This window comes from Labrus bergylta, chromosome 23 (assembly GCF_963930695.1).
Source record: "Labrus bergylta chromosome 23, fLabBer1.1, whole genome shotgun sequence".
Classification (NCBI taxonomy): Eukaryota; Metazoa; Chordata; class Actinopteri; order Labriformes; family Labridae; genus Labrus; species Labrus bergylta.
In genome coordinates this window covers 8,752,597-8,771,406 of record NC_089217.1, presented here as the reverse complement: position 1 = coordinate 8,771,406, position 18,810 = coordinate 8,752,597, and the positions used below count along the sequence as shown (strand labels likewise).

The 18,810-nt window shown below is 37.2% G+C and overlaps 3 protein-coding genes and 1 long non-coding RNA gene across 6 annotated transcripts; 1 reads left to right on the top strand and 3 right to left on the bottom strand.

Moving 5' to 3' along the window:
- Positions 1 to 464: 464 nt before the first annotated feature.
- On the bottom strand, positions 465 to 9,522 carry LOC109998145 (protein mono-ADP-ribosyltransferase PARP11-like). The gene is made up of 7 exons (XM_020652896.3): positions 7,317 to 9,522; positions 7,099 to 7,213; positions 6,950 to 7,019; positions 6,768 to 6,828; positions 5,625 to 5,758; positions 5,393 to 5,544; positions 465 to 5,285 (listed from the first exon to the last, which is right to left on the bottom strand). Exons 1-7 carry the CDS (start codon positions 7,392 to 7,394, stop codon positions 4,993 to 4,995), a joined length of 903 nt encoding a protein of 300 aa, XP_020508552.2. The 5' UTR covers positions 7,395 to 9,522; the 3' UTR covers positions 465 to 4,992.
- A 124-nt stretch (positions 9,523 to 9,646) lies between these two features.
- Positions 9,647 to 12,388, bottom strand: LOC109998134 (protein mono-ADP-ribosyltransferase PARP11). Of its 2 annotated transcripts, XM_020652886.3 has the most exons (8): positions 12,162 to 12,388; positions 11,943 to 12,057; positions 11,799 to 11,868; positions 11,591 to 11,654; positions 10,836 to 10,969; positions 10,591 to 10,742; positions 10,350 to 10,484; positions 9,647 to 9,821 (listed from the first exon to the last, which is right to left on the bottom strand). In XM_020652886.3, exons 1-8 carry the CDS (start codon positions 12,261 to 12,263, stop codon positions 9,730 to 9,732), a joined length of 864 nt encoding a protein of 287 aa, XP_020508542.2. In that variant the 5' UTR covers positions 12,264 to 12,388; the 3' UTR covers positions 9,647 to 9,729. The 2 variants fall into 2 exon arrangements, with proteins under 2 accessions (XP_020508542.2, XP_020508533.2); XM_020652877.3 differs by having other exon boundaries at positions 9,647 to 10,484.
- On the top strand, positions 11,692 to 15,771 carry LOC136177625 (uncharacterized). Its single transcript, XR_010665117.1, has 2 exons — positions 11,692 to 11,885; positions 12,826 to 15,771. It is a non-coding gene; the product is annotated as an uncharacterized lncRNA (long non-coding RNA).
- Positions 12,485 to 18,489, bottom strand: LOC109998118 (protein mono-ADP-ribosyltransferase PARP11). Of its 2 annotated transcripts, none has more exons than XM_020652858.3 (8): positions 18,314 to 18,488; positions 18,001 to 18,125; positions 16,652 to 16,772; positions 16,484 to 16,559; positions 16,202 to 16,274; positions 14,551 to 14,678; positions 14,163 to 14,314; positions 12,485 to 14,071 (listed from the first exon to the last, which is right to left on the bottom strand). In XM_020652858.3, the coding sequence occupies exons 1-8, from the start codon at positions 18,351 to 18,353 to the stop codon at positions 13,755 to 13,757; spliced, it is 1,032 nt and encodes a 343-aa protein (XP_020508514.1). In that variant the 5' UTR covers positions 18,354 to 18,488; the 3' UTR covers positions 12,485 to 13,754. The 2 variants fall into 2 exon arrangements, with proteins under 2 accessions (XP_020508514.1, XP_020508521.1); XM_020652865.3 differs by having other exon boundaries at positions 13,783 to 14,071; positions 14,163 to 14,310; positions 18,314 to 18,489.
- Positions 18,490 to 18,810: the final 321 nt, after the last annotated feature.

Here is an 18,810-nt window from a genome sequence, read left to right as displayed (position 1 = left end):
ATCACTTTGGGAAATGTTACTTGTCAACAATATGACTTTAGCAAAGCTTCCAAGTACAAGATGGAAATGTGGCAGGATGCTAATTGAAACCCTTGAAACAAGAAACAAGCAAGGCGGGGAAATATGACCCAAAAGGAATGGAATCTGTTACAATCAAATTCCCACACGAGTAAATTTCTCTATGAAAAAGTAAAATTCACAAAAACGATTATACTCGGTTGAATGATTTACAAAAGCTGTAAGCCCGATGTTTTCATTCATTAGATAATGTCTCTGTAAATAGTCCTTTAAATAGGTTCAGTTTGTGAGGAATAGTCTCATCGATTGATTTAATAATGTATGTATTTTATTTTATTTTCAAATGTGTATTTTGATTTGTGTTTTTGCCGTCATATATGTGGATATTGGGGTGAGTGACTGCACCTTACTGCTGATGATTGAGAGACACTTCTAATTAGACTAAATGTCCCACACCTGAGCACAGTAGGCGGAGCATTGTCTACTTAAGATCATGGTGGGGGAATAGTTTGAGAACACTTTTGACAAATGTTCAGCGGTACTGAACCTTGGTAATTTCTTCTTAATATAGTGGTGATTCCTTTCTTCCCTATCAAAGCGATAGTTTGATGTCCTACCTACTTATGAGATGGTTGGCTGTTCAGAAACCTCCTTTAAAATTTCCAAATCCAACTAAGAAAAAAATTGCAAATTATCACATTAAGCATGCTCAGTAACAAGCTAACAAACAATACTGAAAATGCTTTTTTTTTTAAAGGATGAACAGGCTGCCCTGTTTCACTGAAACTACTTTGAAAAGACTTCTGGAATGATAAAATCGATTTCCTGAAACACGTTCACAAGTATTTGTTGGGAATGTTTAAAATGTTAATTTAAAAGTGGTACAACTCATTTCTCTACAGTGCTGATATCTTCTCTCAGTTTCGTTGAAAACAAATAGCACCATACTCTCTCTCTCTCTCAATAATACAACACACATACACACACACACACACACACACACACACATTCACATTCTCCCTGAGAGAAACCGCTAATTAGACAGAGTCTTTTCACAAACTCATCATGCTGCCATCACCGCATCTAGCAGACATCAAAGAGGGTCCAATCACATGCCAGACTTTTAGCGCACCGAGCTGTAAATATTTCACGAGATAGCATTGACTTACAGGAACTCACAGCCCCAATCTGAAACATTTCAAAACATTCAATAGTGTAAATCTGCACGGGCATATTTTGTTATGTAATAATTATAATAACAGTGAATCAAGAATGTGTTTGTCATGCATAAAATTAACCTTATTTTTTTCAAACACCATCTGCTACGCTCAGCCTGCCTTACCTCCAGGGCCAATTATGTTATTCAAACTCCAACTACATTCATACCAATAGAACTAGCAAACAGCCACATACACATGTGACTCAATAGAATATTTAGGCAGAATAAATATTTAGATAAATTAAATTAAAAAAGAGAAGTGTAAATTGATTTATTTTCTCTTAAAGTTGCAAATTGAATAATAATGATTCCTTGCATTTCAATAGGTTTGGTCCCTAATTAGGATCTGAACACTTATGCTCCATAAACACAGAATTAATTAGATACTTAGGGTTGCTATGTGAGTTGAGGAACATGATGCATTTTCTGAGTCTCTGTCAAATATTCAAGTCAAATTTTTATGGCCTGTAACATGACATCCTCGTATAGTGTTCAGTGAAGGAAGTGGAAGTGTTCAACTTTTACATTCAGCAGTCAATATTAACATCAGCTCATTATAAATTTTCATGTTTCAAAAAGTTTTTGCATGAATTCCTATTCCCTTCCACGCTTTCTTAGTTTATGTTTATTTTTCCACTTATTTGAGTGTCATTAGGTCAATATAAAAGCACTTGTTTTGTTGGGCTGTGCATTGATGTTCTGCACATCTCAGTTTGCGGGGAACTCTGGGCAACTCAAATGGGAAAGTCTGTAGAAATTGACTACAGACGAGAAAGTCCAGTCAACATCAGTAAGGTAGAACTTTGATGGCCTTCCTTCCTGTCCTTCTGTGTCCTCCTGTCCTCCTGTGAGGCTGCACATACCAGCATGGGAGGTGTCATAAGGCAAAATAATCCTCCAGACTCTCCGTTCCAGTAACAAGTTTAAATCTGTCTCATTAAGCACATGGATATCTTGGGAAAACACTCAGTGTGTTTATGTTTCAAGTCAGCCTTTCACCCTTTATTCCCATTGACATGAACGCTACAAATGAGCGTATTAGTCTAATCACAGTTGAGTAACTTTTTCCTTCAGTGAAGCTGAAATAAAGTGGACAATCTGCCTTTGTCCTTCAGAGGATCAAAGTCTTTCACACATGATGGCGACATGTGTGTTCTGGTGTTCCATATCCGGCACACATGACTTCTGACAGAAGAATTAACACCTGGGCCTCCGGTTAAAGTCGACCAATAAAACTAAAACAATGGGGGAGGAAATTAGGCAGGCCCACGACACTTGGAAGGTTTCCCCACCAACACTCAAGTCGATACTACGCCTGCAGGGTAAGGATGCTGAAGTGGAAGCACATGGCTGGTGGTTATGTGTATGTGTTTGGTTTTGTTTTTCTAAAGAACATTCAAAATGGTTTAACTGAACCTTAAAAAACACATGAAGTTGATCAAACTTAGATTTATTTTGTTATAAGGAGAAGAGGAAAAAAAAGTGTAACGTTATTTGATCAATAGCTGTCTCATTTACTGTGAGAAAAATGTATATTGTTTCCTCAAAAGGGAACAAAAATATACACATTTCAATGTAATCGTTTATTCGAACAATAGTTGTAAGGTACCTGAAACATTTAATTCACTTTGAACTTGACACAGAGACAAAGGAAAGTATCTTGGAGGAAATATGTTTTTTGTAAGGGCTCATAAGGGACGAATTTTGAATGCGCTGTTTTATCCTAAAAGAGAATATTTAAGTACCGGTAATTGAAGTTGCCCATTTAGGTAACTAATAATGATGATGCTTTGAGACACTCTGTTGTTTTTTTGTTGTTGTTGTTTCATATTACGATGTACTCCTGACTCTGACTCATACCGGAGGAGTTTCCTGTTGGACCAGGATGCTATTTGTGTCTTTGAATTGACTCTTACCAGTATTTCTGAAGGTTGCATGTTTCAGCAGTGACCTCTGCTGACAGTTTCTCTCAGGTACAGTCTGCTCAATTTCTGTTTTCCAAACTAAACAAGTTCTGTAACAAGTGAAGAGGGGCGTTGTAGTTTCGATTCAGAATGCACTGATGTGTTGCCAGGCAACAGGCAAACTACGACAACAATGCCATTCATACAAGTCATGGGAGACGGTGACGCAAGTGTAGGTGTGCTATAATTAATTTACTTAACATCTATTTACAGAACTTTGATCATAGTGTATTGACATGTAACTCGATTAGGCAGTTCAACTAGTTTTCAGAGTTGCGTGGGTTTAGTTTCATGTTACTTCTTTCTGTTGAAAGAAGCCTATTTGTTATTGCTTTTGACAAAGTTTAAACCAACAATAAATACAGAAGGCTACATGTCATATAAATGTGTTGAAGTTGTAAGCTTTAAAAGTTGTGAAATGTTTGGATCACCCTGTTAAAATTCAATCAATCAATTCTTTTAAATACCGTTAAGACGTACTTTTATAGACCTACTTTAATGTGATGTCGTCTTCTTATTGTCTCTTAACGTTTTTTGAGTGTTTTATCTTACTTACTTTGTCTATTTATATTTTGCATTACTATTAGTATTATTTTTATAATTTATTTACTTGTTTCTATTTCTTTTTTTGCTTGTTTTTGCTGTTATCTAGGCTACTTTCATTTGCTTTGAGCTGTTTAAGTTTCTTACATTTGAAATCTTTGGTCCACTTGGTCTCAGCTCTTGTTGTTGGGTTCTTGTTTTGCCTGGTTTCCTAATAATGGTTGTGTTAAATATGTTTGTTAGGTATTTTGCTGAATGGGTTCTTTGCATCAACATAACAATGCAACAACACAGGCAGTGTTCACCTTTTTATATCCAGTAAAAAAACACAGTTTATGAGAAGACTGAACAGAAATAAAAACAAGTAGATGTTGTTTGATTCTGCTGGGAATTTATTTACGAAGCTCCTCGCAATGATCACAGTAAAGATTGTGACAAAGATGAAACTGTAACAATTGATTTTGTAAATAATACCTCCAATAAATAAAGGGTAGAGTTAAAACAAAGCTTAATTTCTGTAAACACATTCTTTTACAGCATATTTGAACTCCTCTTTTGAAGAAAAAAAAAAGAAAAGGTTCCTGAAGTGTCCTCAAAACTTGTCATCCCTTAAAAACCCAGAAAGTGTCAGTAAATATTCCCCAGAATGATGTTCAGTGAGAGGTCAGTACATGTTCATCCATCCATTTATTTGAGGCCTTGTCGTGGTGGCAATAGGCAAAGCAAGTTCCCCCAGACATGCCTCTCCCCAGTTACATTTTCTAGCTCCTCCTGGGGGATCTCAAGGTGTTCTCAGGCCAGAAGGGATATATAATCCCTCCAGCAAGTTGAGAGTAGGACGTGCCCGGAAGACCTCCAGAGTTCAAGTACATGTCCCCACTTGGATTTTTAAACAAGAAAGTGTGTCAGTCCCCACAACATTATTTAAAACAAAAATGTTTGCAATTAAAAGTAACTAAAACAGGTAACCCAGAAAGTGTCTGTCAGTGCCCACAGATATACTTAAAGCAGTAAGTTTGTGTCAGTTGAAGTCCCATGATGTTGATTAATCCAGAGTGTGTGGGTGTGTGTGTGTTGATAAAAGTCCCGAGAGTTTTAGCAAACAGTCATTGAAGATCACTTTTTGGGGAGGTCAGACTGCAGGGACGAAAACCTTTAAAACCACCATGTAATATACCTGAGAAATGCTTACCCAGACAGCTGGAGGTATAAATGTTGATTCCACATGCTCAACATACTGTGTTGACTTTATTTGTACTGAATCAAATACTCTGGATAGATTTGATTTGGGTCAAAAATAACAACAATTTTGGGATGATTGATATCATCAACACAACTGTTGTGAGTGTTTTCTAGACTTCCATGATCAGGTTTTAAGAAATGAGTTTTTCCAACAATTGGTGTACCTATCATCACTCGAGCCAGAAACATGATTTTGGTTTCTTCACCATGTTGTGTCAAGTCACCACACAGTGGCAATGGATCTGTGCTGCGCCGGCTGTATGTGTCTGCAAGTGTAGCATGTTTTGCAAAATATATTCCTTAAAAAAAAAAACAAGACAAACTTTACTCAACTGAAGTAATTGATGAATAGTCAGACATGCATAACAATTATTTACATTTTGCTTCACATTATCATTGAACTTACCTTTGCCATATATGTGTTGTTCTTGATTAGCCAATCGTAAATCAAAGTTATATTTGCAAATTGTGCCAACATTTTTGATTTCAGTCCCATGAAAGAGTCGTCTCTCTTTGATTTCTTTGACACCGTGGATTCTCTTCAACTGTTTTCTTTTCCTTTGCAACAAACAAAAGAAGGGAAATTAAGAAACATTATAAAGATAAAGAAGGGAGTCAAACTCAAAAAACCTACCTACCTACAATACATTTCCCAAAGGTCCAAATTCTGTATCCTGTAGATGGATACTAAAGGTCTGTCCAGCAGCCCGTCCTTCTTCACATAACCAGCCACAGTCTGGTACTCAGGAGTAAGTTCATTCAGACGGATTAACTGTAAAATATGAATACACTGATTTAATCAAGGCTTAAATTAAAACAAATTAAAATATATAAACAGCATTATTTTGTAATATCAGTGCCAGTGTCTAACTTTTCTGTATTATGTGGCCTCACTTTTCTATAACAACATATGTGAAACAAAAACTACATTTTAATCAACATTTATATTTATCGTTATTTTTTATTTTATTTTATTTTTTTAACCTTTATTTTACCAGGCAGAATTGCTTGAGATCAAATGACCTCTTTTTCGAGCAAGGCCTGGCCAAAATGGCAGCAGCAAAAAAGAAATATAAGACAAACCCAAAAAGAAAGCACAGACATGAGAAAAAGAGACAAATGCAGTCCAGAAGGTGAAGAAGAAGGAGGAGGAGGAGGAGGATGACAAGATCATGTTAAACAAAAACAAAGCACAACACCACAATACACACTGTTTTTACTTCATGGAATTGCAAGGTCAGGGTACATTATGGGTGACTACCTGCAGATAAGGAGAGGTGAAAGTTTCTCTTTTATCATGTAGCTTTAACTGTTTTTTGGGTTTTTTGTTTTTTTTTACAGCCTAACGGTACAAGAGTAGTTGAGTTTGGTGGAAATATCTTCTGATACAGTTTAAATGCTTATAAATCCTCCTTTTTTTTTAGTTTTAAATAAAGACAGATGTTCGGGTGTATTTCAGATCCCAACAATTGAGGCTACTAGCAAACTAGCTTGCTAATACAGTCACACAGCTTGTGCGATTTGCTTTAAAGAAATAAATATTAGTAACAATAAAAAAACTAAATCAAGGCCAGCTTTTTTAAAACATATAATTAGGATATAGAGTCAATTTGTTGTGAGATTATTTCTGAACATTTTAATGATTTCATGCTAACACTACTGTGTTTGTGTCTGTTCATCTGGTGTTCAGCTGAAAGGATAAATAATGCCTTTTCTACTTAACCTTATAGATTATTGATGAAGGTATGCTTTACAGAAAAAATAATGTATCTCAATGTTACCTGATATGGACTGGAATCAACATTTTCCCACAAGGCTTGTGCAGTACTGAAGCAAGAGCAACTGTGGGAGGAAAGAGTTAACTTAGTTTCACTTTCATTTTGCAGGAAACTTGACTGATGAGTCATGTACACAAAAATAATTTATGTCTAGAGATTTTATATATTTAAATGATTTGTTTCACCTTCTCTTCATGCTACAGCCCCGATGGATCATTCTTTGCCTCCCTGTGTTGAGGTCTGTCTGTAACATTGCTGTGAAAGAGCACAAGAAGGCGAGTCAGGTGAGTTTTTCATGACAACTGTATATGAACAAGAAAATGGAGTCACATACCTGAGAAATCGAATTCGTTCTGACCGTTGAATGAAGTTATAATCAAAATCGCTTTTGAGTTTCTGAGGTAGTATTTCTCAAGGTCCTCACTTTTAAGGGAGCTGTCTGGGTCATCCTGCAAGGAACGGAAATTAAATGTCACACATACTACCAACTAAGTATGTCTTTCAGGCTATAGAAATTATTTTTAAATAATAAAAAAAATTAAAATAGTTCACCTCAAATCTGTGCCAACTGCCACAGTCTGCCAGGTAATACCAACACCATAGTTGGTCTGATGTGTCCATTAATTCCATGTCTTCATTGCCATCTCAAAACGATGGTGGTAAATCAATGTTAAAAAAACTGAAACAGCTATGTCTGACTGACTCAGGTAAATGGTAGGGTTTATGTCAGCGTTTCTGACTTATATAATCCAATGCCACACCTCAGAGGAGGCTGGCTTTCCTCACTATCAAATATTTGCCTAAAAGATCTGAAACACTGTCACCAGCAGAGATACCATCAATTGTGTTAAAGAGTCATCATCCGTACCTGAAAAAAATCATCATCCGTACCTGAAAAAAATCATCATCCGTACCTGAAAAAAATCATCATCATCCGTACCTGAAACCATTAATCTCATAAACACTTTCTCAAAAATCTCAGACTACACTATAAACTGGTCCAAATCAACTATTCTCCCTCTCAGTCCAAATAGTTGGGATGTGGCAGCGAAAACATCACCAAACTCCCTGCGCACCTCTAACATCACTTATTTAGGAATTAATATTTCCCCCAGGCTGTCAGAGTTAATTAGTCTCAACTTCAACCCCCTTCTCAAAACAATAAATGATGAACTCCACCGCTGGATGACCCTACCGCTATCACTCATAGGTAGAATTGCGACAATAAAAATGACCATATTACACAAAATTAACTACCTCTTCTCTATGATCCCAACAAAGACCCCACAATCCTGGTTCAAATCCCTTGACTTGAAAATGTTATTGGAAAAACAAAACGGCCAGAATTAAATTAGAAACACTACAAAAACCCAAACCCCAAGGAGGTCTACAAGCACCTAGCTTTTTCCACTACTTCATTACCCACCAACTACAATACATTGACAAATGAACCGATCCCATTGAATCTGACAACTCCTGGAAAGACATTGAACAAACATTATGCAAAGAAATCAACATCTCAGACCTTCCTTTCATCAGCCCCTCTATCAAACGCCACCCTTGTTTTAAAATCCCTACCGTAGCAACAACTCTGACAGCCTGGTGGAAATTTCACCAAATAACTAACACCACTATTTCTTACACCAAACAAACTCCCATCTGGAACAACCTGGACTTTACAATAAACCACTCCACCTCTCAGCATGGATCACTAAAGGCATCACACACCTCGAGCACATTTTTCATAACAACACTTTTGCCTCATTCCCTCATTTGATTCAGAAGTTCGGCATTGGGGAACAGCACTTTTTAGAATATCATCAAATTCATTCCTCTATAAAAAGCAAAATCAATATTTATCACATCCAACTTTGAACTTCCACCACGAACCACAGACATAATCAATATCAAAACAAGGAAAAAAATATTATCTAAAATCTACAAAATAATCCTGAAATCTGACCAAACAGTATCCGTACCCTTCACAAAATGGGAAACTGACCTCCAGATAGCCCTCAACGCCGACTTCTGGACCCAAATCTGCAGAAACATATTCTCCATATCAAACAATACAAACCTACAACTCATACAATACAAGATTATTCACAGAGTTCACTACACGGGTGAGAGGATGTTTAAAATGCCACAGACGGATACCTGCTCATAGCCTTAACCATCGCCAAGAAAACTGTCCTCATGAACTGGAAGTCGAGAAAAAAAATCAACATTGCACATTGGAAAAACTTACTCACCGAATATATATCAATGGAAAAACCCAATAATCAACAACCTCAACTCATAACTACCCCCACAACATCCCACCCATCAACTCTTTCTGCCTGTGCACCAATCACACCGAACACACACACAAACAAAAACACACACACACACACAATTTACAAGTGACTGCATTTTCATACACTTTTATTTTTTGTCAAACCAACCCCAAAACCCCGGCTGCAGTCAACTTCCGCTAAAAGATAATCATTACACAAACTCTCACCTCTCACACCACAACATTGTTTAACATCAACATATTCAACACATACCACTGCTCAACTCTTCAACTCTCTAGTCCCCCTTACTAAGCACCTTCTCTCCCTCCCCTTCTCGCTCTCTCTATCGCTTCTTTCACTTTTTGTATCCTTTCTTAGGTATTTCATATAATTTTGTAGTTTTTCTGTTCGTAGTATGATGTGTGTCTATTGATGTCTTATTTTGCTGTCTTTATTTGTCTTATTTTTTTATTTTTTATTTTTTACTGTATTTTGGAGCCGTTGTCCTGACCTTGTTTTTTTTTTTGTGCCTCATTTGTATATCACCAGTTTGTCACTTTATTGCACCTAATAAAAAAAAAAAAATTATGTTAAAGAGATACACACTTCAGTTGAAAAGTTTATTATCTGTAACATGTGGAAATTACAGACGAGTATAGCTTCATCCAGCTCTGCAGTCACTCACTCACTCACTCACAGCTGTGGTTGTAAAGACTGAAGATCTCTCTCTTGGGATGGATCTTCAAATGAACTTTGTTTCCAACCTCAGGCGCCATGGAGTCTTTTCGAGGGCAGAGGTCGTAAAATATACACATATGAGCATATTGCTAGAGAACCACGAGAAAACACGACATCACAACTTTATGTCATTGTGACACAGTTAGAAAACCTTTCATGGAAAGGGGGGAAAGTGCACAATCCATGGTTCAAAAAATGAAGAGGTAGAAGCGTTTTTTTGAATGAAAACAAAGGAAAAATCCATGTCTACATAATACATCGTACTAGGTACACACAGATGTTGACAACTGACGGATCTTTTTTTTTTATGACAGAGCAGGAACACGTTGTGGTTTTTGGTTTTGTAGTTTGAATCATGTCGACATAAATTGTAAATTAGCACATGCGTGGCACTGTGGATGTGAAGGTTGACTTTATTTGTACTGAATCAAATACTCTGGATAGATTTGATTTGGGTCAAAAATAACAACAATTTTGGGATGATTGATATCATCAACACAACTGTTGTGAGTGTTTTCCAAGCTTCCATGGTCAGGTTTTAAGAAATGAGTTTGTCCAACAATTGGTGTACCTATTATCACTCGAGCCAGAAACATGATTTTGGTTTCTTCACCATGTTGTGTCAAGTCACCACACAGTGGCAATGGATCTGTGCTGCGCCGGCTGTATCTGTCTGCAAATGTAGCATGTTTTGCAAAATATATTCCTTAAAAAAAAAAAAAAAAGAACTTTAGTCAACTGAAGTAATTGAGAAATAGTCAGACATGCATAACAATTATTTAGACGTTGTTTCACATTATCATTAAACTTACCTTTGCCGTATACGTGGCCATTTTGACCAGCAAATCCTAAATCAAAGTTATATTTGCAAATTGTGTCAACATTTTTGATTTCAGTCCCATGAAAGAGTCGTCTCTCTTTGATTTCTTTGACACCGTGGAGTCTCATCAACTGTTTCTTTTTCCTTTGCAACAAACAAAAGAAGGGAAATGATGATTAAAAAAGAAGAAACATTATAAAGATAATGAAGGGAGTCAAACTCAAAAAACCTACCTACCTACAATACATTTCCCAAAGGTCCAAATTCTGTATCCTGTAGATGGATACTAAGGATTTGTCCAGCTTCCCGTCATTCTTCACATAACCAGCCACAGTCTTATACTCAGGAGTAAGTTCACTCAGAGGGATTAACTGTCAAATATAGATACAATAATTGAATCATGGCTTAAGTTGAAACAAATTAAAATATAGGCTAGAAACATCATTATTTTTTAAATATCAGTCCCAGTGGACCAAAGCCTTGCGTACACTTGGCATGCACTAACTGCTGTGGTACCAACTCCCCTTATAATGAATCATGAATGTCTTTTTGTTTTATTCTGTTTTTAAAGCCAAACAGGTAGAAGAGCAGTGGAGGTTTCTGGAAAATTTCTTCTGAAAGGCTTTCAATACGTTTAAACATTCTTCTTTCTTTTAAATATAGTCTGTGTTTGTATTTCAGATGCTAAGAAAAACATTGGGGCTACTTGCAAGCTAGTTTGCTAATTTTAGTCACAAAGCTTGTGCTATTTACTTCAAAGTAATTACTAGCTTAAGTTATTGTGATTAGTTTAGAAAAAAAAGTTAAGACCACCTTTTTTAAACATTGTATTAGGAAATAGACTTTACTAAGTTATTTCTGCACATTTGAATGATTCATGCGAACTCCACTGTGGATTGAGTTTGTGTCTGTTCAGCAGGTGTAGGAATATAAAATAATGTATTTTTACTTAAAATTAGCAGGATATTTTTTAAATAAATGTATCTCGTTACCTGATATGGATAACTGGGATCAACCTTTTCCCAGAAATCTAGTTCAGTTGTGAAGCAAGAGCAACTGTGGGAGGAAAGAGTTAACTTACTTTCACTTTCATTTTTCTGGAAACTTTACCGATGAGCCTCATAACACTCACGACTTTTTTAAGCCTGAATCATTTGAAACATTTTTGTGATTTGATACATTTTTTATGATTTGTTTCACCTTCTCTCCATGTTATAGCCACGTTTGATCCGTCTTTGCCTCCCTGTGTTGAGGTCTGTCTGTAACATTGCTGTGAAAGAAAACAAGGTGAGTCAGTTGAGTTTTTCAGACATAAATGACAAACAAGAAAATGTAGCCACATACCTGAGAAATCGAATTTGCTCTGACTAGTGGATGAAGATATAGACAAAATCGCTTTTGAGTTTCTGAGGTAGTATTTCTCAATATCCTCACTTTTAAGGGAGCTGTCTGGGTCGTCCTGCAAGAAAGAGAAACTAAATCTCTCACATTCTTTAAAGCTGTATATATATATATATATATATATATATATAAATTAAATAAAAGGTTTTTAAAAAAGTTCACCTCAAATCTGTGCCACCTGCCACAGTCTGCCAGGAAATACCAACACCATGGTTGGTCTGATGTGTCCATTAATTCCACGTCTTCATTGCCCCACATTGCCATCTCAAAACGATGGTGGTAAATCAAGCTTAAAAAACTGAAACAGCTATGTCTGACTTACTCAGGTAAATGATAGGGTTTATATCAGCGTTTCTGACTTGCATAATCCAATGCCACACCTCAGAGGAGGCTGGCTTTCCTCACTATCAAATATTTGCATAAAAGATCTGAGACACTGTCACCAGCAGAGATACTTTATCAGTTGTTTTAAAGAGATACAACACTTCTGTTGAAAAGTTTATTATCTGTAACATGTGGAAATTACAGACGAGTATAGCTTCATCCAGCTCTGCACTCACTCACTCACTCACAGCTGTGGTGTAAAGACTGAAGATCTCTTCACAGGTCTGCGTTTGCAATGGGAAAATGCAATTCTAGTACTGTTGCACCACCTAGTGGCAAACAAAGCTTAAAGTCCTTTATTGACTCTCCTTTCTCAGAATCACACAAATTCATAGAATTAACTCAACAAACACACACAGCAAAGCAATATAAGACTAATTTACATTACAGTACTATACATGTGCTGGCTACATTCATTTTTTTTCTGTTACATTTACACCAGGTGGAGAGAGAACCTGCGTATTCCCTGAAAAAAAGAGAGAAGCAGGTGGTGACATCACACTCGGATGATTTTAAGTCAAACGTGGTGCTGGGATGGATCTTCAAATGAACTTTGTTTCCAACCTCAGGCGCCATGGAGTCTTTTCGAGGGCAGAGGTCGTAAAATATACACACATGAGCATATTGCTAGAGAACCACGAGAAAACACGACATCACAACTTTATGTCATTGTGACACAGTTAGAAAACCTTTCATGGAAAGGGGGGAAAGTGCACAATGCATGGTTCAAAAAATGAAGAGGTAGAAGCGTTTTTTTGAATGAAAACAAAGGAAAAATCCATGTCTACATAATACATCGTACTAGGTACACACAGATGTTGACAACTGACGGATCTTTTTTTTTTTATGACAGAGCAGGAACACGTCGTGGTTTTTGGTTTTGTAGTTTGAATCATGTCGACATAAATTGTAAATTAGCACATGCGTGGCACTGTGGATGTGAAGGAAGGTGCAGCGGCAGATGGCAGGACATCCCCTATGACCTACAGGTTTCTTATTCTAAACAAACTGTGCACAGAGATTTCACAAGCAAGCACAGGTTCTGCACTTACTACAGCGTTGCCACAAAAACTGGTCTTCAGTCCGTTTCTTCATCCTTGTTTGCTGCATCGAAGCATTCCAACCACAAGAGCCCATTGAAAACGCACCATACAGTATACGGACTCTACACAAAGCCTTGACTGTCTTCTTTATTTTCCAATTTCCCCAAAGGCACTTTAGATGACCTGTGCTCCAGTTTGGCACTGGATCTGACTGAAAGAAGAATGTCAATTTTGCTCCACTCTGTCTCATCTTTTTTATTCTGTATCCAAATTATTTCAGTATTTGGAATCCAACCAAAAACCTTGTATACATCTTCTTATTAGACTTTCAGTAGAACTCAATCAGGTACTCTGGGTAAATCTGATTGCTGTCAAAAATGACATAAATCTTTGGGTTGGCCATATCGTCCACGCAGCTGTCATAAAAGTTGGTGAAGCTGGCGTCCTTGGAAGGCGGTCTGCAGTACATGGGATGTCCGACTGTGTATTCTCCAACAATCACTCTGGCTAAAAACATTGTCTTGTAAGGCGGCTCGCAAGCAAATATTGGCGGGGCGAGTCCGTGTCTCTGCAGGGTGGTGCTGTGCTTCCCTGTGGTGTGGCAGAATTTACTGGAATATTTAGCATCCCGAGCAAAGTAGCTCCCTGCAGAAAGGAAAATGTCATGTTAAAAATCAGACAATAAGTAGTCAATTTACATTGTTTTGTGGTACATTACAAACACAGACGGATCTACCTTTGCCATAGACATCGCCATGGCTACCTGTGAGCCGCCAGTCAAAGTTAAAAGTACATATAGCTTGTATGTTGCTGTGTCCTGTGCCGTGAAACAGCATCCGCTCCTCAATGTCCAGCGTGCGCTTGACTTTTCGCAACTGGGTTTTCTTCCTTAGGACCAAGGAACAAGAACACAACACACAGTACTTTTATCACTTTGATACAAAGTGTATATTCTGGCTACAAAGGAAGACAGGGATGTGATCAAGACGACGTCACGATGGACAATTGAGTTTACGTCTGTTACTCGAGTTCAACGCAAGCTTGGGAAATGAATTTATGGAGGCACAAGAGATGACTTTTTTTTATTTTTTTTTTTACGCGCAACAATATGATAAATGTCTTACCTGCAGAAGAACTCCCATAAGTCGAGGTTCTGAATCCTCTGAATGCATTTGATTGGATGATCCATGGTCCTGTCATACAACCTGGCGACTTCTTTAAACTCGTATGTGTCTCTTCCAAGCTGAACGAGCTGCAAAGAAAACGCAAACATACGTAGGTCAAGAATCCATTTACTCTGTGAAAGCTTGGTTGATAAGTCAAAAATGGTCGACATGTTAACAACAGCAAAGAGGGATTATTTTTTTTTTTAAGTTGTTGTAAAAACAATGTAGGTTGTTGTCTGTCACCCCTTTTGTACATTATGTACACTAATGAGTGTCACAGCAATCACAGTAATAGACACCTTCTGAAATTTGCTGATGATGCTGTTGTTGTCGGCCTTCTTGAGGGGGGAGAGCAGGGTCATGGGCCAGTTGTGGATGACTTTGTGCGTCAAAAACTAAACACATGATCATTGATTTTAGAAAGTCCCCACCAAGCCAAACTATACCAACTGGTATCAAATCAGCTGACATTGAAACTGTGGAAAGCTACATATATCTGGGTGTTGTTCTGGACAATAGGTTATGTTTTGAAAATCATGTTGACGCTACCTCCAAGAAGGTTCAGCAAAGACTGTTCTTTTTAAGAAAGATTAACTCTTTTAATGTTTCTACGGCGATGATGACTCTGTTTTATAAAAGTTTTATTGAATCTGTTTTAACTGAACTTGTCAAACAAGAATAGACTTGGGAGACTTGTAAAAACAAGCAGCAGAATCTCAGGGAGGTGTCAGGTTGGGCTTGTATAATCAGCAGGTCCTGAGGAAAGCTAGGGCCATACTTGTGATCCCAGATCACCCACTTCACAGTGAGTTTGACCTTTAACCCTCAGGTCGTCGTTTTAGAGCTCCTGTGAGGAAGACTAAAAGACTCCAGGTCTCATTTTTACCAAGTGCAATTAATATGTTATACAACAATTAGGTATTTGTTGCTCTTTTTGCACATTTGCACACCTCCACTTTGCACTTTAATAACTTGAATTTCCATTCTGGTTTGGGCTCTTGACTGATTATATTGCGCTGTTTTTATTTGGTTTTATATTTTGCTGTGTTGTCTGATTTTTTTTTACATTTGTTTTGGTTTATGTTTTGTGGTGATGTTGTCCTTGTGTTTCTTGTCTTCTGTGTGCTCCTGTTGCAACGCAAATTTCCCCTTGTGGGACAATAAAAAATCTTGAATCTGTATCTGAAACAGTCATAAATGGCTGGATTATTTTTTTCACTTTTGTTTTCAATGCTCTTGCAATCAGATCTTTTATAATCAGGAGTTGAGTCATTTGCAGTTTTGAGATGATAAAAGTTGGATTTAGTTTGTAATTTCAAAATAAATCTTTGAAGGTTTGAAATGCAGTTTGTAAACGCTGAAGTGAGCAAACATTTGTGTTTCCAAATGTCATCTTAACAGAATGTTTGGGATGAGATCTTGACAGCATCGATGTGCTGCTGAAATACCTGCAGGGACGGTGCGACACCATGAATCAGCAAAATTTCCATAAAAGAAAATGACCCGACCAAGACAAGAAGCTAACCCTGTTGAGCACTAAATACGTATGCATGTGTGTGTGGTGTGTGTGTGTGTTCAAAACTAAGTGGATATGTGTAATTGTACTCACCTGATAGGGCTCATCAGTATTGATTCTCTCCCAGTGACACGGAACAGGCAAGGCAAGATTATCACAAATAAACCTGATAGAGTAAGAACAAATAAGAGAGTGAGAAAGAGGGGTTTGAATCTCGTCAATCCACTAATGCCACCGTTACAGAATGATGTCATAAAGAAAAAAAACTAAGAAATCAGTGCATGATACAGAAAGTCTTTCGTCAATATTTCAAAATATTCAGCTCCAGGGCAGCTCAGGTTCTCTAATTGTTCACAACAAAGCATCACATATTACCTGAAACCAGTTGCAGAATGGAGGGAACGCTTGATTGGCCGCTGCTTCCCTGTTGTTACGTTGATTTGCCGCATAGCTGGTGAGAAATCAGATGAAGGTCATCATAACCGTATGATCAAAAGTTCAGATTATCATCTGTGTGATGAAGTGCCATCAGTATGACTCTACCTGAGAAGTCCAGTCTGTAGGTGTACTTAGCCGTGTAGAACTCCATGACGCCCCGCTGGTTCCTGTTGTAGCACTGCTCGATCTGAGCACTGGTCACAGAGCAGGCCGCACTGGGATCAATCTGACAGGAATAATAATGAAGATAAATAAGTTTATTGGAGAACTGGAATTAATGTGTTACTTTTTTAGAAAATGAAGTTGAACTATTCATACAAAAGTTTATTTTTTTACACTTAAAAAAAAATTCTGTAGCCTTTACTGCCTTTTATTGTCTAAAGATAATGTTGAATATCTTCAATTTCCTTTCTGTTTTTCACTTAAAACAATCAATTTAAGATATCCTTTTTTTATTTATTTAATGAAATCTTAAACACGTTTTTTGAGGAAAAAGTAAGAGGTTAATCTGCAGATGAGCAGTGATGTAAACATTTAACGGCAGTCCAATGCATAGAACTGTCTTCCATTGTTTTGTCTTGACTTTACGAGAAAATATTGCAACTAGTAAATGTTCTAGAAAACTTTGGGATTGAATCAAATGTTTTGCTTCGTCCAACAGCTAAAAAAAACTTACAACAAAGTAAAACCAAGAAAGCCAGTAAATTCTCACATGTGAGGAGTTTTACAATTTATCTTGAATATAATGAAATATAAATCAGCTTATGGGGGCAGCTTCTTTTTTTTTTTTTTTTCAAAGTCAAAGTCAACTTTATTGTCAATTTCAAAATATGCCAGACATACAGTGGAATCGAAATTGCGTTTGTCTCCGTCCCACGGTGCAATACAATACAACCAAAAGATATATATTAAATATATATAGATAAAATATATATAAGATAGATATTTTATCTATTTTAGCTCACCAAAAGATAAGGTAAAATAGATAAAATAAAATGAGGTAAAAATAAGATAAATGATATTTACAGTAATAAATTCTAAATTGTGCAAAAGGTACAAAATGGTAAATAAAATAAAATAAAATTGAAAGAAAAAGTACACTTGTGCAATATGTGCAGTAAACTGATTGTACTTTTATTAGGTTCACTAATGTCTAACCTTTACGCAGAGGAAATAGGTGACTGGAAACTTACAATACAATGGGATTTACAGTAAGGCTCTAAGGATTAGCAGCCGACTGGCATTTTTCGTGCCAGCTGAAAACAACACCCAGGACTTTTACTGATGAACAGACCTCAACTCACTGACATTGAACTGTGCTGAGTCTTCACACATAGGGAGGGAGGGATGTATGTGTGTGTGTGTGTGTGTGTGTGTGTGTGTGGAATTACATAGAATAGAATTACTTTGTGTGTGTGTGTGTGTTGTGATTTGGGAAGTTGTCTTGTGACTACCTCAAACATATGCCACACCCCACACTCAGCCAAGTAGAACCAGCACCAGTTCGGCTCTGAGGTGTCCATGTCCTCCATCTCTGGGGACTCCTCCTCGGACGATCTCAAGGCTAACATTGCTGAATCTGAAAAAAAAAAAGTGCAGACACGCGAACAAACTCAGTAAAACAGCAGCTGACAAAGAGGGAGTAAATGGTGGGCAAGAATTGCATCATGTAAAAAAAAAAAAAAAAAAAATCTAAATGATACAAGAATGACGATATCCAGCTAGCTATCATTAGCAGCTGCCGTACCGACTCTACGGAAGTCTCACCACTTTTCAGCCTGTCCTTATCGCGGTATGAATCCGACATGCATTGTGAACATATGCCCACAAAGCCCGCAAACTCGGAATAAAGAGGAAAAACTAACGCTACTTGTCATTTTTGTCTTCCTTGTCTCGGCGTTGTTTACTTTTATTTCCTGGTTTCGTCGCATACCGAACGTCATTACGTCATCGGATGGAACTCCTCCCAATTCGATCGGGTGCGTCATTTTGCCCTGAGTTTGTCTTGCCGGGTGACAATCTGCACAGTAACTGCGGACATAATGTTGTTTTATTAAGATTTCACTGACAAAACTGATCCGTCTACAGGAAAATATGATGCACCTTCCTGCACAGCAATATGTCATTAAAATAAAAAAAATAAAAAATGAAAAATAATGATAATAACCAGATGAGCTGATGCATTTATCTTACTTAACATTATTGTGTCATTCCTTCTGCTGTCAAAAGTTAGACTATTTTATGTTATGTTGATATCACTAACT